Below are 23,005 nucleotides of genomic sequence, written 5' to 3' on the forward strand. Positions count from 1 at the left end.
CTCTTGAAATAAAATGTTTACATAAAGGCAGATGTTAGTGTAACATAATTTATGTGGTATATGAGCCATATCAAGACAGCCTACCTAAAAGGATGATTATATGTGAAGGGATTGGTATGCCTGTTAGCATAACTGACGTCATCTTGGGCCCTTACAGTTTCTCCTGTCCTTCTGCTGACTCTACCCAGGACTGTGCTGTGCAGTGAATCACTTCTCTGTCATCAAGGGCTTTGTAGGTAATAATCATAAGGACCAGGTAGCCTCTATACTCTTTTAGTCCCCAGACAATGATGAAAACCTTCCCTGACATATTCCTGGCACCCATGAGTCTAGTGACCCATTCATAAACATTGCTTCCAAGCACGTACCCCCATACCCCAGGTTAACTATAAAATTGTCCCAGTGGCCCCTCGGCAGTGCAGAGTACATCTGTGAATGCTTCCAGATCGTTGTCTGCCCAATTCCAATCCCACCCTGTAAGTTACTCTGTAATAAATCAATCCACTGATTATACGGAGCTGCCTGCCTCATTTTTTGGTCTTACGATGCTTCCTCAGTTCAATGGGCACTTTTCGTTCCCTTCGTCCTTCAACAGAATTCAGAGAAGACTGCATTTGAATGTAGAAATTTGGAACTATGACTAGATTCAGTGAATCCATTTATTTTACTAATTCTTTATAAATAAATAAATAACCACTGAATATAGGGTGGTTTACATCAATCTGTCCATCCATCCGTCAGATATAGTCCCTGCATGCATGGCATTTATAATCAAGTGGGAGAGAAAATCAAAAAGAAAGCAAAGTGGTATGTAATTCCACGTTTGATGAGTTCAGTGAATATCTATCGAGAGAAAGATAGGAGGTGAAGGGGCCTACTTTGCTCGGAGGACCAGAGAAGGCCTACCTGAGGACATGACAGTTAAGCTCAGAACTGGAGAGAAGTCTAGGCAGAGAGAAGAGTGACTGCAAAATCCCGAAGCTATGAAGGAGCTTGGTACGTCTGAAGAACTCCAGGAAGACTTGTGTTAGAGTCCAGTGAGGGGAGGAGGAAAAGATGCTGGATCAAATTGGTCAAATACTGATAGGCCTGGTTAAATGTTAAATTTCGATCTAAATGCAAAGGAAAGCTTTTGAAAGATTTTAAGCAGGGGGGGTTAACAGATCAGATTTACTATGTAAAGGCAAGAGGAGAAAATGGAAAGATTAATTAAGCAGCTGCTACAATAGGCCAGACGAGATATGCTGGCTGTTTGGACTATGGTGGTGGCAGCTGGGGGGGGGGGGGGGGAGTGGACATTTGAGATGTATTTAGGAGGTAGAATGGAAAGGATTTGGCGGTACATTGGAAATTGAGGGTGAGGCAGTGGGAGAAATCAAGGATGACTCCTATGAGCAAGTAGGCAGTTGGGGACCATGCCAGACTCCGTTTGAGGTCAAAGATGACTCACCAGGTGCCCAAGGATCACCCTCTGCCTTGGGCTGTACGAGCGGATGCACTACTTTAATTCCACCAGGTGGTACAAATGATGGACTGAGGTTAATTTTAACCATATTCTTCCCAGTGTACTTGTTAGCTATCCAAATTGTCTTCTTTTTCCATGTTGAATAGAAAATACGATCACCAAAAAGGGACATCGCAACAATATTGTGCCTAAAAACAACAGGAAAAGCACATACAGAATGGCAGAACATTTCTTCTGGGCTTATTAGAGTTTCACTTCATTTCAATTTATCGTCTGAATTTTAATCACCTACGTTTTCAATTGTTTCTCATTTAGGGTTAGAAACAGATATTAAGTTTAAATTTTTCTTTATGTAGCCATAATCTGAATTAATAGGATACGATTTTTAGCTCCAGATCCATTCTCATTCTTTTGCCTCTCAGCACCTAAGTGTGGTGAAAATAAAATAGGGAAGAAAACAGAAACGGGATAAGAGTGGACTTCAGGGCTTCCCTGGTGGAGCAGTGGTTGAGAGTCTGCCTGCCGATGCAGGGGACACGGGTTCGTGCCCCGGTCCGGGAAGATCCCACATGCTGCGGAGGGGCTGGGCCCGTGAACCATGGCCGCTGAGCCTGCACGTCCGGAGCCTGTGCTCCGCAACGGGAGCGGCCACAACAGTGAGAGGCCCGTGTACCGCAAAAAAAAAAAAAGAGTGGACTTCAGGTTGTGTCAGTTTTGCACAACTAATTGCTGCCTCTTGCCGCAAGCTAGAGTCAGTTGCTGGCAAGATAGCAAGTCAAATGAAAGACAGATGCTTCACAAAACATATGACATAGTAATTCCAAAATGAATACCTATAACCAGCATGTGAAAATTTATTATATGCCAAATACTCTGTTAATTATTTTTATTTGTGTTTCTTTACTTAATCTTCACAATAATCCCAAGAAATAGGTCCTATTATTATCCCCACTGTATGGCTCTCAGCATAACTGATGCCATCTTGGGCCCGTACAATTCCTCCTATCCTTCCGCTGACCCTACCCAGGACCGTACTGTGCAGTAGATAACTTCTCCGTTGTCAAGGGCTTTGTAAATAATAGATATTGATTAATAATCATTAGGATTGGGTGGCCTCTATGCTCTCTTAGTCCCCATAAAATGATGAAGACCTTCACTGCCATATTTCCAGCACCCACAAGACTTAGGAATAAATCTTGACTGAGGAATGCACTTCCTGTTTCCAAGCACATATCCCCATACCCTAAGTTAACTGTAAAATTGTCTCAGTGGCCCCTTGGGAGTGTGGAGTGCAGCTACAAATGCTCTGGATCGCTGCCCACCCAATCCCACCCTCTGAGAAAGTTACCCTATAATATACTGATCCATTGCTTATATGGGGCCGCCTGCCTTGTTGTTCAGTCTCAAAATACCATTTCAGTTCAGTGGGCACTTTTTGTTCCCTCCCTACTCCGACACCCACATTAAAGGAAACAGGATGAGAGAAGTTGTGTAACCTGCCCAAGTCACTCACCTAATAAATAGTAAATCTGGGACTTGAGCTCAAGGTTTTGGACTCCAAAATCTGTACTAAACCACTACACCAGTTTAGCTGACAAAAGTAACATTCATTGATCACACAAACTTCAAATGGCAATTGTGTTATTTTATACCAAAAGCAAAACTTACTGTGTGTGATGCTGGCTAAAATGGACGGAACCTCCATCGTAATCACAGGAACAAATACGAGAATTGCTTCTTTCTCTGTGGTACTGAATCCAAAAGAGCCGTTTCTCAAGCACATCCAAGGACACAGCTGTTATTTTCTCTGATGTCTCTAACAGAAGCTTCACTTCCACACCACCGAGATCCGCTCTGTGAAGGCTGCCCGCCACCTCTGAAGACCAAAACATAAACCTGAGGGCAAACACATCACGTAGACACATAATTGAATGTAAGGTCACTGAAACGGCTGACTTCTCTCAGTTTTTCAGTAATCCCCGGATGTCTGCACAGGACGAGTTTGACTATTTTGAATGAAAATTCAATTCAACAAATATTTATTGCCCTGTTATGGCAATTCCGTGTGATTTCAAGTTAGAAGGAGAATTACGCTTCTCTAGCAGGAAACCATGGTAGTCAAGAGTGCTACTGGTAGAGCAAGCCTGCCTCAGTTCAAACCCAGGCAAACGCCCTATTGAAAATGGTGTTTGTACATTGCAAAAGAGAGTCTTGGTCTCAATCAGGAGGTCTCTTTAAGTCAAAATGTTATGATTCCATGAATTTCAGATTTTGAAATATATTTCAATGTCCAAAACCAGCAGCATTTACCTTTCTACTGGATCAACTGCTATATTTGCAGGATATTTTAAGGCGCTTAAGAGAACACGGGAATTGTTTCCTTTCATATCTGTTACTGTAATGATTCCTTCCTGTTGATTTGACCAAATAAGTTCTTCATTGATCCAATTTATTGCCATTCCTGAAACATTTTTCTCTATCTCGCATATTTTCTGTAAAATCAAATTTTAAAATTGTTATTAATATTTCCCCATTCACAACAAAATTGTTTTTATTGTTATGTATCAAAGTTTATTCTTTTAAGTTCTTGTCATTTTTGTGCATTCCCAAAATTTAAATGATAAACTAGTCATAGATACCGTGCCATTATTCAGATGCAGCAATATTCATCCTCTCATGTGAATATTTCTGGGCATAGTATTTATATCACAGCTTTGAGATGAAAGTTTATTCTATATTTATTGACATTAGGCAATCAGCCATAAAGTATTAATTATTTCAACTATAGTAACAGTGGAATTTCCATGCTACCTTAAGGTTAGTTTATTCAATTCCATTTGCTAACGGAATTTTCCAGGTTCTCACCTGAACCCAATTCCAAGCTTTGCTAAATTCTGGCAAGATTCCCTTGGAGTTTGTGCATAGGGGCATGAAGTAGATTCATTTCTTCTGGTCCCTCTTCCTCCCTTTATAAAGGGACCTTCCAGGTCCCTCCCTTTCTAAAAGTCCTCAGTGCCTTCAGGCTCTGTCCCCAGGATCTGAATAGCAGGGCTTTTCTTTAATGCTCTCTCATGATAAAAACAACTTAACCAAACCTCAGTTATCTCCTAGTTCCAGCATGTGCAGGTAAACCAGTCCTCTAGGTACGCGGAGGGTGAGAGATTGGAGGAAGCCCTGATGTGTACCATGGCAGACTTCCGTGGTGGAAATATTCCCACAATCACTGATTTTCAACTACCGATGTGAAATCAGCAAACACAGAGTTGGGCAGAAATCAGTCTCAGGAGTCTGTGCTATATGTACATCCCATACAAAGTAATCTAGCCAATCCATTTAACTAATTGCTAATATATTAGTTCACCCTGGTAAATTGTTTGCCTTTTAATGGTTGTCCTTTTTAAACAATGTTTTAACCCAAAGCAGGGACTAATACTAGTGGATTTTAGGCTTCAGGCCAATCCTTTCCTAATGACTTGCCACAAATTCCACAACTATTTAATGTTTTTTTCCTGTTCTCTGACAGGAAACCCTCCAAATTCTTAAACTCAAGATTTTGAAACTAGTCTACAGATGGCTGGAGAGTAATGAGTAGCCATCTTTGTTAAAAGTGAGATTAGTAAGCATTAGAGATGTGATAAAACAGATTAGTGCCTAATTGAAGGCTTTAAGAATAATTGGAGGGAGAAAGTTGTGTTTAAAAAAAAAAAAACAAACCCCAAAAACAAACAGCGGGCACTTTGTGTTGGGAATAAATGCTTAAGGTTTCTCTGGCCACCCGCTCTCTGTAATCCATCTCCCAGGAGAGACCATTCCTGCTGGGACTCATTTAAGGGTTCTACTATTTAAGAAGAAAGATAAAAGATCTTTTGTATGTGATTGAAGCAAAATATTTTATATCTATCACCTGCTTTATTATTTTTTTCCAGACTGCGAACACCTTGAGGATAAAAAGAAGAAAGATTTTCTTCCTAAATATTAGGTGCAAAAACCCATGACAGAGATTTTAAACAGATGAGACAGGGTTTCTCAACCTCAGCACGACTGACATTGGGGGCCTGGTAATTCTTTGTTGTGAGGGACTGTCCTACATATTGTAGGAAGATTAGCAGCATCCCTGGCCTCTAGCACATCTTCTCTTCTCTCCAGTCCAGTTGTGACAATCAAAAATGTTTCTTGACATTGCCAAATGTCCCCTGAGGGGCAAAATTGTCACCAGCTGAGAACCACTGGAGTAGAAAATAATCATGTAAATAATCTGTTTTAACCATAAAATGGTGATCTGGCTTAATAAACTTACATCTTTTCAAAATTACATTGACATCCTCACTTTCTCCTGTTGGGGACTTCCAAATATCAATGCCACATGTATGGGCTTGTTCAGTAACATGATACCACAGATGCAGATTAAATAAATACCTACATATGCCAGACACGTATTTGCAATGTAATGTAATTTTTATTTATCTATATGTTATGAATTTGCTATATCATATTTGACAGCCTGTTCAAAACTCCCTCAAATGCCATGGGAAATGGTACTTTACCTCTTGGCTTGTCCCATTCAGAAAAACTCTTTGCAAAAGTTGTCTTTCTAGATCGACCCAATAGATTCTTTCTTCATTGTAATGAAAATCCATGATCATGGATATGCCAGCATCTGCCACCAATTGCTCATGATTAGTTCCTTCTAAGTCAATCCTAAAGATCCTGTTTCCATGTGAGAAAATTAAGAAGGGTGCAGGACCTGCATGGGAAGAAAGAAACCAAACAGTATATTTTCAATGATATTTTATCTGATTAAGACAAAATACTTCCCCATGACAAATAGCACAAGCAGAATTAGGTTTTTGTGTTGTTTTGTTTTTAAATTTTTTTGGTTGCGCTGCATGGCACGGCATGTAGGATCTTATTTCCCCAACCAGGTATCGAACCCGTGCCCCCTGCTTTGGAAGTTTGGAGTCTTAACCACTGGACGGCCAGAGGAGTCCCCACAGTTAATTTTTTAAGTCCTGCTTTTATATTTTAAATAAATACCATTGTTTAGATAATAAAGACTTCCTGTAGATGTTCACAATTAATTTTGTAAATCATTTTCTCCACAAATTGATTGTAAGAAGTGAACATTGACAAATTATGAAAAAAGAAATATTTGAAGAGAAAGACACTTTCTAGCTTAATAATGTTTTTATGTTCAAAAAGAAACTACCTACTGTATTCTATTGTAAAGAGGGTCTGTATGAATGTCCAATTTCATTACGTAAATTGGAAATAAAATTTCAGATATTACTGTTTTGGAAATGGATCTCCCTCCTCTAGTCTTACCTTATGAACAGAGCATCCAGGTTACTGACAAAGAAGAACATGGTGAAACCTAGAGGTCTTGAGCGGAATCAGGAAAAATTGAAATGCTGTCCACGAAAGCTCTGAAACATTTTGTCCCTGTTAACATTGCCCCATAAAATTTACAGCTCCCAGTTAAATTTGAATTGCATGTATATTGCATGGGACATCCTTTACCCTAAAAAATTATTCAGTTTACCTGAAATTCAAAATTCAAGTAACTGAGTGCCCTAAACTTTTATGTGCCAAATCTGAGTAGTGGACCTCAGTGGATCTCTTGATTCCTACAAGGCCTTGCCCTGTATCCTAACCCTATGCCTGGGGTCCCGTCCTGTTCCAGGTGATGACCATCTACCCACTCAGACTCCCAAGTACTCAACACCTGCTTGGGAACCTGATACTTCTCTTTGGAAATCTCAGCAGAAATTATTGGCCGTCCACACGGAGCTTGCTTACAATGCTCCAAGACGATGTCAGGGCACCGTGTCATACTCTGCAGCCACGGTTAGCAAGTGTTAGTTTCCTTGGTCTTTCCAGACTGAGGATGAAGAGGCTTCTGCCATTCTGCCTTTAGATAACTATCCCAGTTAACCACTGGGATGAGTGGGGAATTGCAGAAGAATTCTAACACATTCTCACTGCCCTGCTGGGCTGACTCCGTTCTAATATTAAACCTTAATAACTTAATATGACATAATAAATGTGTTTACTGTTCTAAGGATTTCAAATGATGATGAATTAACATCCTCTTACTTGGGGATTATGTTCTAGAGTCAGAAACATTAGCTCCACTTTAGAGAATATATTGGAATAGAGATACATACAAGAGAAGGGAGAAGTGTAAGATCGTGAGAGTTTTGAAACAGATGCCTTCATAAGTGTCTAAAAGAATTCGCTCAAATCACTCTTCCCATATCTTTTCCACAGCACAAGACCCCTGGCAGAGATGTGTAGGACAGCCCGTTCTCCATTGCCATTCTAGCTGTAGAATCAGAGGTATCACAGGAGAAATGGAAAGGGCATTAAACTGAAAGCCAGGAGGCCTGGTTTCCAGCCCTGGCTCACTAGTTTCTCTGGACATCTCACAAGACCTCCCCAGCCCATATCAGAGGACTACTGGGGAAAGAAAATGAAATTATAGATATGAAACTAGTTCATTATTTGTGAAGCACTACACAAATATGATTTGCCATTACTTATTCCCACAACCGAGGTCTCCCTACGTAGGGTTGTACCATTGTTCAGGTTTGAACCCGTGGACCGGAATGTCGCTATAACTTATTTCTCTTACAGCAATGTATCACGGAGGAAAGGAAGGCATAGGAAAAGACACCCTAAATAGACAGCTACTAATCTGTGGGCCACAGATTGGGGTGGGCCTGTGGATTTGTTGCCAGGAGTCCTCTCTTTGAAATGTGTATCATGCATCCTGTGTAAACTGAATAGATGTGTCAATACATGCTATTAATTTTCTAATGCATTGATACATTGAGGAGATCAATAAAACATCTGATTCATTCCAAAGTACTACTAAATAGGATTTCGGGTAAAAAAAGGAGAAATGAAAAGCACTAAACATTTTAGACAGAACACAGCATAATGCTTTGCACATAGTAAGTACTCTAAATTTTTTCCTAAATCAATAAATTAATGAAGAAATAATTGTATTTTTTAATTTGTCTGGGCTTTTTACCAATATGAATGAAGACATAGACCCTAGAAGATCTATCAAATTCATAAAAGCAGAATCTATCCTATGGTGGTTATTTTACTAACAACAACAATAATAATAGCAAACTTTCACATCCTGGTCTCATTTATCCTTAATACAACACCACGGGCTAGACAGTCCAGATATTACAGTCAATGAATCAAAGAGAAAAAATAAATCTGAAAAACACTTAGATCCATAAAACACAGACCATAGCATTAACTTCAATAGCTTTTCAAAAAACAAATATTTATGAAAATACTAAGTATGAATAATGAATAAATTTTATCTTCAGATTTTTCTCATCCACGGGTGAATCCTAGCATCCAATGTTTTATCATAGCTCTCAGAACTAGAAGACCCTAGACATTACCTAGTTCAGTGTTTCCCAAAACTGTTTGTTCAAAACAATCACACAGGGCTTCCCTGGTGGCGCAGTGGTTGAGAGTCCGCCTGCCGATGCAGGGGACACGGGTTCGTGCCCCGGTCCGGGAAGATCCCACATGCCGCGGAGCGGCTGGGCCCGTGAGCCATGGCCGCTGAGCCTGCGCGTCCGGAGCCTGTGCTCCGCAACAGGAGAGGCCACAGCAGTGAGAGGCCCGCGTACCGCAAAAAAAAAAAAAAAAAAAAAATCACACAGGGTGCTCTGTGCGCGCGCACGCGTGTGTGCGTGCGTGTGTGTGTGTGTGTGTGTGTGTGTGTGTGTGTGTGTGTGTGTATCGTTTGCAGATCCCTTCCCTGGAAATTCCATTTCAGTAAGGCCGGGTTGAGGACTACGAATCTGTTTTCTGAACAGACAATCAAGGTGATTCTCATATCTTGGTGAATTTGGAAATTGTAGATCTAGTTCAGATGAGGAAATTCAGCGACGCTTCCCAGAGTCCCACCTACAGTTGATGGTAGAGCTGGAATTAGAACCCATGTACTATCCTCCCCATGCAATACTCTTTCCTGCATTGCTCTGGGTTATGTGTGAAGACATTACGATCTTCATTTTACTTCTGTAACAGATTTTTATTCCACCTCCCTCAAAACACCATTCCTACATTGTCAGCATCATTTTGTGTAAACCAGGGTCTGGGATGAATATTTGTGAAAATGAATTGTAATATGATTTAAAAGAAAGTTAAAGACTTTGAGAATTAGGCCTGGTGAAAGTCATTAGACTGTAGGACACTGGAAATGATAAATAAGTTAGTGTTTTTTCAAACCTGTCAAAGATTCTATAAACACTGGTGTGTGGTACAATCTGTGGATTTGTCAGCAGGGTGTGCATGTTTGAACAGCTAAACTTTCCCATGTCAAAACCCGCAGCATTTATTTTGGGTGCAGTTCAGTGAGAAGGAAGTGCATAGAAAATCAAACATCATGTCTAAGGAATACAAACCCAAAGACAGCAAACAGGTCACAGCAAATCAATTGGAACCTCTGACTTCTCAACCTGGGGATTAGTAGGGGATCTTCAGCAATTAGAAAGGAGTCCAGAATGTTTGGAGCACATTGAAGACCTGGGGCCTCCATAGCACAGAGATCAATTATAAAAAGCAATTTTTGATTGAAAGGGGTGGGGATATGGGTGGCAGAAACAGAATATTTCACAACCATCACCCCTTCATCTGCTCTGAGTCTGGAGCAGCAGCCCCACCCAGGTAAATGAGAAGAGAAATTGACTGTCATCTTTGGGCCTTGGGGGCAAAAGCTCGTGGGACCTGGTTTACACGTCAAGGATACTGGCAAGCATGTTAGCAAGACACACCTACACTTAGTCTTCTCAGGCCAACACTGCCACCTGCCCTCACTGCCACAGGTTTCCTGCTCTAAATCTGGAGGCAGACTGAAGAAGGCTCACAGGACAAAAGAGAATGTGGAACTCTGGACTTTCAAGATTCAATGACACTATGAGAAAAGAATGTAGATTTAAACTGACGGGCCTGATGTAAGAAAGCCTGACACCTCCTCACCTGCTCCTACCTAAGCCCCTGATAGGAGTCATTTATTCCTACCTCCCAAGGGGCTGACTTGAATAATATCTGGGTTTTATGAAGTGCAGAAAGTTTTATTTCACTCTAAAAGGCTATCCTCATCTTCTTTTTTTCAATTCCTTTTCCTTTCCCTAAAAGGGCACACATTTACTTTTTGAGCAATCATGGCTTTCTTCTCAGCGTACTCATTAGGGTCAAAATTCAGGACAGGTGAGATAGAAGCCAGCTGACTCAGAAATAATACACTGAATACAAACAGCTTATACAACTCAATAACAAAAAAACAACCCAATCAAAAAATGGGCAGAAGATCTAAAGAGACATTTCTCCAAAAAAGACATATAGATGGCCAAAAAGCACATGAAAAATGCTCAACATCGCTAATTATTAGAGAAATGCAAATCAAAACTACAATGAGGTATCACCTCACACCAGTCAGAATGGCCATCATCAAAAAATCTACAAACAATAAATGCTGGAGAGGGTGTGGAGAAAAGGGAACCCTCCTGCACTGTTGGTGGGAGTGTAAATTGATACAGCCACTATGCAGAACAGTATGGAGTGTCCTTAAAAAAACTAAAAACAGAACTACCATACGACCCAGCCATCCCACTACTGGGCATATACCCTGAGAAAACCATAATTCAAAAAGAGTCATGTACCACAATGTTCATTGCAGCTCTATTTACAATAGCCAGGACATGGAAGTAACCTAAGTGTCCACCAACAGATGAATGGATAAAGAAGACGTGGCACATATATACAATAGAATATTACTCAGCCATAAAAAAAGAAGTGAACTTTATTTATCTGTAGTGAGGTGGATGGACCTAGAGTCTGTCATACAAAGTGAAGTAAGTCAGAAAGAGAAAAACAAATACTGTATGCTAACACGTGTATATGGAATCTAAAAAAAAACCCCAAAAAGGTTCTGAAGAACCTAGGGGCAGGACAGGAATAAAGACTCAGATGTAGAGAATGGATTTGAGGGGAAGGGTAAGCTGGGACAAAGTGAGAGAGTGGCATGGACTTATATACACTACCAAATGTAAAATAGATAGCTAGTGGGAAGCAGCCGCATAGCACAGGGAGATCAGCTTGGTGCTTTGTGACCACCTAGAGGGGTGGGATGGGGAGCGTGGGAGGGAGACGCAAGAGGGAGGAGATATGGGGATATATGTATATGTATAGCTGATTCACTTTGTTATAAAGCAGAAACTAAAAAAAAAAAAAGTCTGCAAATAACAAACTCTGGAGAGGGTATGGAGAAAAGGCAACCCTCCTACACTGGTGGTGGGAATGTAAGTTGGTGCAGCCACTATGGAGAACAGTATGGAGGTTCCTCAGAAAACTAAAAATAGAATTACCATATGATCTAGCAATCCCACTCCTGGGCATATATCCACACAAGTCTATAATTCAAAAAGCTACATGCACCCCTATATTCATAGCAGCACTATTCACAATAACCAAGACATGGAAACAACCTAAATGTCTATCAACAGATAAATGGATAAAGAAGATGTGGTACATATATACAATGGAATATTAGCCATAAAAAAAATGAAATCATGCCATTTGCAGCAAAATGGATGAACCCAGAGATTATCATACTAAGCAAAGTAAGTCTGAAAGGGAAAGACAAATACCATATGACATCACTTATATGTGGAATCTCAAATACTACACAAATGAACATATCTGTGAAACAGAAACAGACTCATATAGAGAACAGGCTTGTGGTTGCCAAGGGGCAGGGGGCCAGGGAGGAGGGAACAATTGGGAGTTTGGGATTAACAGATGCAAACTATTATATATAGGATGGATAAACAACAGGGCCCTACTGTATAGCACAGGGAACTATATTCAATATCCTGTGGTAAACCATAATGGAAAAGAATATGAAAATATATATATATATGTATAAGTGAATCCCTTTGCTGTACAGCAGAAATTAACACAACATTGTAAATCGACTCTACATCAATAATTTTTTTTAAAATAAGAAATAATACATCTAGAAAGGTGAGCCAGGAGATGTGAACTTAAACTGCTACCAAACCAAAATTGGGTCCTCTTGCCCTGTGCACAGTAAAGCCAATCTACAGACACCAGGTTGTGATTTGAAGGAAAGTGCAGCGTTTATTGTAGGGAGTCATACAAGGAGTCCAGGACAGCTAGTGCTCAGAAACCTTGGACTCCCCCATGGGTTACAGCAAAGCATTCTTAAAGGAAGGTGAGGGAATGGCATCCCAGGCTGTGTGATCAGCTCGCGCACAATTCTCTGATTGGTCAATGGCGAGGTAACAGGGCGGCGTCCCAGGGGTTAACGATATTCAACCTTAGGCTCCAACGGGTGTGTGTTGGGGGCAGTGCTGTGTGCTCACGGTCATCAAGTAGTTAATTGCTTCCATTTGGTGGGGGTATTAGCATCTGTAAAACAACTCAGGAAATTGCATCCAATACTGTTATCTAGGTCCTACAAAGAGGAGCTGAAGCGGAGGGGAGGGGGGAGGGGTCTGTCATGGGACGGCCCCATAGGGTCCTACTCAGTTACAAAACCTTAATTCTGAAAGGAAAGCTCTGAAAAATGTGAAGATTGCCACCCTAGTCGCTGAGTGGTGGTAGAAATGAGTCATCTGGAGCAAAAAATAGCCCCTTCCTGACCCTCAGCCACATTCTCATTATCAAGCTAAAGAGAATCCATTACCAGGTGCTCAGGGTAGTACCTGAGGCTAGCAAGTTCTAGAAAATCGTTCTTTTCAACAGAGCCACTCAGAGTCTTTAATGTGCTATTACACACTTTGATTCTCCAAGAAGGTGGGTGGTAAATACCATCAGAATAGTAACAGCCAACATCTTGAGTGTTATCTCTGGGGTAGCACATTAAAGGCATTATTTAATTGGGTAACGTTAGGAGGTAGATGCTCCCGGCATCTTCATTTTACAGAAGAAGAAACTGAAGTTTAGAGCCATTAACTTGCTACAAGTCACATGTCCAATAAATAACCAACTGGGGATTTAAAGCCATGTCTTTCGGATCACAGATTTAGCTTTTAAACATCATGCTTATCCCAGACTGAATTCATCAGGAACTCATTGTTTAGCGTCTTGTAGTTCAGCTCCGTCAAGGAACCCACTTCAGGAAGCTGACCAAAAGGCTGGATTCTCTGCATCCATCCATGTTCCAGGAACTAATTAGAAATTGGGTCTCTTTCAGTGGATTCCTATAATTACATCACCTGGATATTTTTCTATCTAATTCTATAATATGTTGCATTCCATATATAATGTATTCCCTGGGCTCCTTGACTCATGGCCCCCTTTTCTCCATCTTCAAAGCCAGCAGTGTATCATCTTCAAATGTCTCTCTGTTTCCATTGTCTTCCTTCTCCTTTGACATTCTGGCCTCCCTCTCTTAAGGACGCTGGTGAGTACATTTAGGATCCACCTAGATTATCCAGGATAATCACCCCATTTCAAGATCACATTTGTGAAGTCTCTTTTGCCATGTAAGGTCACATTCACAAGGTCCAGGAATAAGACATAGATATATTTGGGGGCCATATTCAGCCTAAAACAGTTAACAATGGTGAACATCTTTTCATGGATTTATTTACTATCTTTATATCCTTTTGTTGAATATATCTGTTTAAATCCTTTGCCCATTTTAAACTAGGTTATTTATTTTCTTATTATTGCATTTGAAAGGTTTTTAAAAAATATGTGTTAGATACAAGTCCTTTGTCAGATACCTGTTTTGCAAATGTTTTCTTCCAGCACACAGCTTGTGTTTTCATCCTCTTGACATTGTCTATGGCAGAGCAAAAGTTTCAGTTTTGATGAGGTACCAGTTATAATTTTTTTCCTTTGTATATCATGCTTTTGGTGTCATTTCTAAGAACTCAACTCCAGGACATAAAGATTTCTATGTTTTCTCCTAAAAGCTTTAAACTTTTACATCTTAAATTTAGATCTATAATCTATTTTGAGTTAATCTTTGTATAAGGTGTGTGGTTTAGGTTGAGATTATTTTGCTCGTGGATGTCTAATTGATCCAACATCATACGTTGAAAAGACTATCCTTTCTCTATTGAATTGCTTTTGCACCTCTGTCAAAGATCAAATGACCATATTTATGTAAGTCTATTTCTGGACTTTCTAGTCTGTTCCATTAATTTATGTGTCTATCACTCAGCCTATACCACAGCTCACTATTACTTTTTTTTTTTTTTTTTGGCCGTGCTGTACATGGGATCTTAGTTCCCCGACCAGCCATCGAACCCGTGCCCTCTGCAGTGAAAGTGGACTGCCAGGGAATTCCTCACTACAACTTTTTAAAAACTCATAATAATGCAGTTTTGCAGAACAGTGAATGCTGTCAAAAGGTTCCTGTGCTGTAGGTAATCCTTCATCTTAAGTAAGCATGTTTATCCCTCAGCTTGTCAGCATAAATTATGCTCAATTTTATTTAAAGATTAATGTTACCATACTAAAATGCATTCTCCAACATTAAAAGTTTTTTCCAGATGTTTCTCACAAACACACACACACACACACACACACACACACACACACACACACGGAAATCACTATCTTGACCTGTCCTCTGAGTTTTGCCTCTGTATTTTCTACTTTCTGCTGGACATTTCCAGTTGCAGATGTCACACAGCCCCAAAAGTCCCTCTGCATGTTAAAAATTGAGTTTATGCAGGGGCTTCCCTGGTGGTGCAGTGGTTGAGAGTCCACCTGCCAATGCAGGGGACGCGGGTTCGTGCCCCGGTCTGGGAGGATCCCACATGCCGCGGAGCGGCTGGGCCCGTGAGCCATGGCCGCTGAGCCTGCGCGTCCGGAGCCTGTGCTCCGCAACGGGAGAGGCCACAACAGTGAGAGGCCCGCGTACCGCAAAAAAAAAATTGAGTTTATGCAACATTCATTTGCATCTATTGAAAAGATTGAATTTAATATAGGAGTTCAAAAATTTGGTTTAAAGTTCAATATGTTTTGATATTTAGTCTTTGATAACTGTCATAGATGAAATAGATATTTCACAATTATATCTATATCAAATACAAGAAATGCTTCATTGGCTATATTTACAAAATCACAGAATATGCTTTTTAATTACATCTATCAATTATTCACAAATTTTATTGAATTAGATTAGCAAAATTCTGCCTTCCTGTATTTTAATCAGTAAATGCAAACTAACCAGGTGTTGCATTTTATATTTTTAGCAAGTGGAATTGAAAGGACAAAAATTCTTCATTTAGAAGTTTTTAAAAACAGTTTGGAAAACTCTGTTTACAGGAATTTTTTTTAAGAATGCAGACATGAGAGTTTTTTTGTTTTTTTTTTTTGTTTTTTCAGAGTAAATCAGTAAATTGTACTGTGTACCAGAGGTCAGATAGGTGTCACAGAAGAAAAAAAGAAAGAAAAAGAAAAAGAGGGGTGGGCAGTAACAGGATGGGTGGAGCAGGTTAGAACTGTGGTCAGAGAAGGCCTCATGGGGGAAGTGACCCTAAGAAAAGACAGAAGAGCAGGGTGGGCCAAGTAGATATGTGGGGTAAGAGCCTTCCAACCAGAAAGAAGAGCCAGTGCAAAGGCCCTGAGGTAGATGAGAGAGTTTTTAATAAATGACATACTGACATTGATTCAACAACCAAATCACATGACAATAGAAACATTCCCAACATCATCAGTTTTCAAACCACTCTCTTCATCATAAATTTCCTACAATCAGCAAGTCACTTTCTAACTCGTTGTTAGAATGTCACCTTTAACTGGAAGGGATAAAGTTCTGTTGTTTTAGTTACTTTTTGAGTAGCATACCACTGACACCAATTTATCATCACAGAAAAGGTAAAAAAATTTGAAATACTTGTCCCTTTTTAAAAAGAAAAATATCTAACATTTGATCATTGTCATAAGTGCTTTGCTTCCAGATACTCTGCAGGAAGCATGTGGGACAAATATTTTCATGGTTACTCCCCATTCAACACAAAGTATTACAAAGAATCTAGTTTAGTCTTGTTTTTATAGAAATGATATCAGCGATGCCCCACTGCACTTTGTGCAAGTCCAGTTTCAGTGACTGTGCTGCCCTGATTCCCTGTGAAACTGTGGAGACTATACTGTAGGGTCTGCTGTCATCTCACCCAAGAACGCTTTTTGCTGATGTTGCAGTAAATGCAGTGGCTCCATTGCCACTGAGTACATGCGTACTATTTTTTTTCACAATATATTTGTTAATATATAAAGAAGTCATTGACTACTGAGAAAATTTCTTCTCTGATTCATCTTTCTTTTATTGGCTTATAAAAAAGTATCTCAGTTCTTTGTGCATTTCATTGTTGAAACAGAGAGGCAAATACAAGAGCGGCTAAGATCACTGGCACTGGAGACAGAATACCCATGGTGACTCTTTACTGGCTCCACTATTAATTATAATAGCTGTGTGACTTTCAGCTCATTACTTAACCTCTCTGTGCATAGGTTCCTTCATCTTGGAAATGGAAATGATAATAGAACTTCATAGGATTATTATGAAGACTAAATAGATTCATGCCAAGACCTTAGAGTTTTCCCTTACATATAGTGAGTTCTCAATAAATGTTCACTCTTAGTCTCTAGAAAATACCATAAGCTGAGATATAGCAGAAACACCTTTACTCTCACTCAAACTGTATAATTTTTCTAATACTTACTTCTTTAAAATTTCAGTAATGCCTTCTGTGAAGTTTTCAGTAGTATTTGCTGACAGAAGAACACATTTAATCTGTCGCCATGTGGTTTTCCATGTATTACTTTAGGCATGTTTTACCACAGCAGGGAAGAGGAAGGCAAGTATTTCACTAATAGTATGAGGCTTTACCTTTTGTTTTTTCCCTTTGGCAGTCCAGACTTGTGAGGGGAGTTTATTTTTACATTGATGATTATAACTCCTGTTTCCAGAGACCACATTAGGCCTAATGACTGAAAAACTTAGGCAACAGTCACAAAAGTTTTGTTATTGCATATTTCAACGTATAGAGGCTTTACCATTTTTGCTGTAATGTCAGAAACCTCAAGGGAGCCTTCTAACTTTTTGTCAGTAAGCTTACGGTATGTAGTCTTGCATATCATAACTTTGAACACAACTGTGAAAATCATAAAGAGTTAATCTTCACATTCTGGATACTAATTCTTTTGTTTGTTTGTTTTCTTGCGGTACGCAGGCCTCTCACTGTTGTGGCCTCTCCTGTTGCGGAACACAGGCTCCACAGCCATGGCTCACGGGCCCAGCCGCTCCGCGGCACGTGGGATCTTCCCAGACTGGGGCACGAACCCGCGTCCCCTGCATCGGCAGGCAGACTCAACCACTGCGCCACCAGGGAAGCCCTGGATACTTACTCTTAAACATCTTGCTTGTCCTGATGGCTTCATTAGCTATAACATTTAGAGGCAAATTTTCGCTTGTTTCGAGATTTATCACTAATCATAGTAGTAAGCATAAATCCATTTCTCAGGCTTCCTTCTTGTTAATTTCTCCTTTTTGTCAAATCTGAATGTTCTTATCCCTTATGCAGCCAACAAACAGCTCATTCTAAGAATAAGGGGTCAGCGCTGTTCTTTCCTCATTATCTTCTTGGGCTTTGCATTATTAGCATTGTCTGCCATCTTTACCTCCTCTGCAGGAGGGTTTTTAAGTCACTTGTTAGATTTTGTAAGAGTTAGCTTTGATAAAACCAACTAATATGGTCCATAAGGCATCAGGTAAACTGCAGCCCACCCACACCTCGCCCTCTAAGCTGAGAACCTCACTGTCCCTCAGGATACCCTGGGCATCTGGACCAGTGATGTCATCACTGTCAGTCCAAACACATAACTGATGTTCAATAAATATTTGTTGAATTGATTTGAATTAACTCATAGGTATAATTGGTGTATTTATAAAAGGAAATCTCAGTCCTACTTTCAAAGCGCTTTCAACATAGAGAGCTAGTAAGAGACTTTCCCCACACTAACTTAACATTATTAATACTTTTCAATCGAAAGAAGTAATAAAATCATTACATTGGTGGGTTTTCAACATCAATTGTGGGAGGTAACATGTGCTTGGTATATATTGTAAAATGAGTTGAGGGTCCTGAATTCCAGTTCTCTTAGGAACCTGGTGAGTTATTTCATCCCTCTGCATTTCAACCTCTCATCTGTAACATGAGGCAGTTGGGCTAGATGATTTTGAAGGTCCTTTCTAATCTAACATTTATCAATTCCTAACCCGCCTTTCTTATAGAATTCAATAGTTTCCTTGTTTGCCGCATTTTTGAAAGAATCTTGAGCTTGTGGTAAATTCATAAATAGATGTTATTCATCTTAACCCCTATTTTCTGTGAAATGTTTCCATCTCTCTGCTTCTCTAAACTTCAAGTACCAAATCAATAATGTGTCATTATGAGCTCTAATAAAGGAAATAAAACAATAACCTAAAGCAAACAACCTGCCCCAAGTGACACCAAAAGCTCAACTCTCTGAAAGAAGTCTACAAAATTAGTCAATTGATTAAATCTGTAAAAATTTTATTAAATGTACAAAATTTGGTGTTGGTCTCATTTATAACTAACACAATTATCTTCTCCTTTTCCTACCTTTACAATCATGTTCCTCATATTGCAAGGCTAAACAAATATTTGCCTACAGATACTGAATTCTGAATGTTCCTAGACGAACAGACAGAAAGAAAAGAAAATGAAGAAGTATTGGAACTCAGATGTTTCCTGAGTCCAATTCCATTGTTCTTATTATACCACCCTGACCAGTGCTAATTTCTGGGCCCTAGCTGTAGGCATTGCTGTATAAATACAGAGAAAAATACTTCATATAAGTTTCTTGGAATGTTGAAGGCAAATGTGACAAACCCTAAGAATAATTACTTAGAAAAATGAATTAATTGGGGATTTTGTACCATACTTTATCATCAAGGACAGTAACAAATCACAGAGAATACCCTAGATGATTGTTAGGACTTGCCTCATGCCAAGAAACCAACTTCAGATTTCTCTAAGGACTGCTGACAATCTGAAGAAACAGGTATTAGAAAAATTACACAAAGCAAAGGTGTTTCTAATATGTCTTAGCTATGGTATTTGGTAGAGCAATAGCTAATATTTACTGAGAACTCACCGTGTGTCAGGCAAGATCCTAAGCACCTCACACGAATTAATTTATTTAGTCTTCATGACAATCCTGTGAGGTAAGTATTAGCAGCTCATATCAGCCGCATAATTGGACCTTGTCCATTTCAGCCTATCAGAACCTGCCATGCATAGTGCACTGACTAGGCGTGAGAGGACTCCTTCATGCAAAGCAAGGCAACGAGCAAGTGCGACACTGGAACTACCACCTGTCCAAAACAGCTCCAGTTTTTCCTGGGACAAGATCAGTCCACTCGTGTAAAGCACCAACCACAATTCACTCTGTCTAAAAATATATCCTCTGTTTGAAAAATGGCATCCTATTCTGTCTACTGGAAGGAATAAAACCCGGTCATTTTATATGCATCAACACAGTGTGCATTAAAGACGGATATCCATGCAGAAGGTGCTTCTATTTAGCTTTCTGTTCCAGAAGATAACACATCAATGTTGAAAGACAGTCTCCAATCAACCTCTCATGAGCATTACTGGGTACTTTTCAAATGCATTAAGATTCACGATGGAAAGTTTTCTTCACATACCTTATTTTTTTCCTCTTACATGAAATTTTTGCCATGACTCATTAGAATAGCCAAGAAATATAAAACTTTCAGAAACTTTTTCAAATGTTTCCCCAAACATAATAAGACTTTTGATCCACTTAGAGCTTTTAAAATTCTCAACAACATTGCCTCAATCTAAAAGATATACATTTCCACACACCGGGTAAATTAACATTAATGATAGTAACCTTTGCAATTTCCTTGCAAACCAAGGAAAGATTAAATTCCTGTAGTAAACAGAACAATTGCATGCTTCAGGGGGAAGGAAAAAAAACACCAGAAGATCCCTGGTAGCTTCTACCTCTAGGCATGTTTTGAAACCTCATAAGGGAAGGACCCAAAATGAGAGGATTCGTGTCAACAGCCATATATTATGACAGTGTTGAGTTTGATGGGTCTTCCATCTTTGGTCTGTTTATACAAGGATAGTTTATGGAAGAAGAAAGATCCTTCTTCAAGCTTCTGAAATTTTAACCAGAAAAGCATTAAAGTGAACAAAATAAAATACTATTTCTCAACAGACACACCATGTGCTAAAGAACAAGACAGCTGCCATGAAGTTGTTAGGACTGTCTGTGTATCCTAGCAACAAACTACCCACAAAAAGAACCACCCCATGAATGAAATCCACTTACTACACACAAAGCTAGTCCGTAGCACCCTGATAGGTGTCTCGGAATGGAGGAAGAAGGTACTGCCTTTCTCTGAAAGGCTTTGTCTATCCTATACTGGAGGGTACTTTGCAATTAAATCAGTGCCCACCATGAATCACTGTCATTCTCACACAAACTCCAGTGTACTAAGTATCCTGGGAAATACTTGGGAAATCCAAACACATTAGCATGGCCAGGCTTGGGAGAATATGAAAATCAAGGTCATAAGTGAAAAGAGATGCACACACCAATTCAAACTTCAGACTTAGAAAGGTCAAGAGGTGATGAGAGCAGAAGTTCCTGCCTTGCATTTGGCTAAAATGACTGCAGTTCTTATACATTAACTAATTTCCAGCATCAAAGGAAAATTTTGAATGATGACGTTAAGGAAAAGATCTCCTAAAGAAAGACATACGTGTATTTACATGTATTATTCCACAACCGCCCTCAGAGGTTAGTTACATCCGCCATATAAAATACAATGTGTTTTCAGATATGGCTAGATCTTTCAAGAAGTATAAAGGTCTCCTCTGTTTAATGTAATTTTTTCTTCTTCTACACCTGACAAAAACATTACACATCCTTTCAGGCCTGGATCTCAGTCATCTTCTTGTTGTGGGTCCCAGCAAATGGGACAGCTGGGGACATGACTGGAGTGATGGTATGCAAAGCTAATATTTGTATTAACATTATTGTTAATAAAGAATCCCTACAAAATAAATCTGCATTCCTGGTTCACGTAATATCCAGGTAATACTCCCTTCATGGTGAGTAGTATTAGCGTTCTAGATGAAAGTATTCACCTGTAGGCAAGAAGTAAATAGACACTGGGGACAATTATGTTTCAATGCTCAAGGTTTTCTTTGTTGCTGTTGTTGTTTTTGTTCCTGGTTCTTTCTTAAAGTTAATTCTAACATTAGAAACTATAACACAGTGAAACTAACATTTTGTTCCCCTAGCTCTAGGACTGCTCAAATTTGGAGTTACTACTAAAACTTAACTAAACACTAAACTGCTTTGTGGAATTTGAGAATTTCTTGAAAAATACTGAGAAATTCCTTGAAAGAAAGTACATTGTTTAAAACTGACCTGGACATTCTGAAAAAGTTCTCCAGCTATTGCAGCTAGCTACTGAGTCTTTAATTTTTTTCCTCAGAACAGGTTTGCAAAACTATTTCATTAAAGTAATTGCTGAAATATCTTAGATCAGGCAATTGACACATATTGGAAAGTCACTAGTTTCTTTTCTGATTTTTCTCCACTATAATCAAAGTGACTAAAAGGTTAAGAATGTTGAACAGATTTTAGAAGACGAGTTTCCCAGGTAAGGAATTTTTGTTTCCTTTCATCTGAAGTCTAATGTTTGATTTTTTAAGCGTCTGGATTAAGAGACAATATATAAATTAATCTAAATAAATTAGTACAATAGAATCTACGGGTCAATGATAAAAATAAGAGAGGAGACATCGTAATTGCTTCGTAATCCAAACAATTTGATTCTCCTAACAGCAGACCACTGACTGGGGAATATTCTGCCTCTCTCATCTTCACCCACTGGTGGCTCTCATCCGTCCTCCTCCCATTCCGGCCACATCACTGTGGAGTCACGGTGCTTGTGGAAGACAGTCCCTCCTACCCGCCACTCATTCTACCATTTCACCTGAAACACGGGACTGGCCTTTTGCTCATTTTCCTCAGCGCAAGTGAGATCAATCTTTAACTTTTAATCAGATCTTCTTTAATGACTAGTGATTAATAGAAAAGAAGAACAACCCACCTTACAATGGTTGGCCAAGACCAGACTTATGAAGGCCTCTTTTCAAGGCAGTGCCCCACCTCACTTCTGACCTGTGTCCACCGGGCCAGAGAAACGGCTCCCCTAACCCTGGAACTCCGCAGCCCCTTCCTAGCCTGAGAGTTCAGGAAAAGTCTCCGCTTCACGTGGCATTCCCACCACCTGGTCTTCTCTTCTGTCTCAAACGTAACACTCCCCCATGGTGGAAGGACAGGCGAAAAGATTGGTTTCACCTGTGGCCAGAATTTCTCTTCTGAGAAACAACTGTTTTGTTTTTACTAAAACACTCCAGTGTACTATTTAGAAATTTTTTAAGGTTT

At 39.6% G+C, this 23,005-nt stretch overlaps 1 protein-coding gene across 1 annotated transcript in view; it reads right to left on the reverse strand.

Annotated features, from left to right (window-relative positions):
* EGF (epidermal growth factor) overlaps positions 1 to 23,005 on the reverse strand; it is a 100,552-nt gene that overhangs the window by 64,005 nt on the left and 13,542 nt on the right. Inside the window, exons 4-7 of the mRNA XM_079920793.1 lie at positions 6,010 to 6,209; positions 3,776 to 3,957; positions 3,134 to 3,361; positions 1,451 to 1,653 (exon numbers count right to left, since the gene is read on the reverse strand). Coding sequence (XP_079776919.1) covers positions 1,451 to 1,653; positions 3,134 to 3,361; positions 3,776 to 3,957; positions 6,010 to 6,209 — 813 coding nt within the window. The remainder of the gene's footprint in view (positions 1 to 1,450; positions 1,654 to 3,133; positions 3,362 to 3,775; positions 3,958 to 6,009; positions 6,210 to 23,005) is intronic.

Source organism: Stenella coeruleoalba, assembly GCF_951394435.1.
Source record: "Stenella coeruleoalba genome assembly, chromosome: 4".
NCBI lineage: Eukaryota > Metazoa > Chordata > Mammalia > Artiodactyla > Delphinidae > Stenella > Stenella coeruleoalba.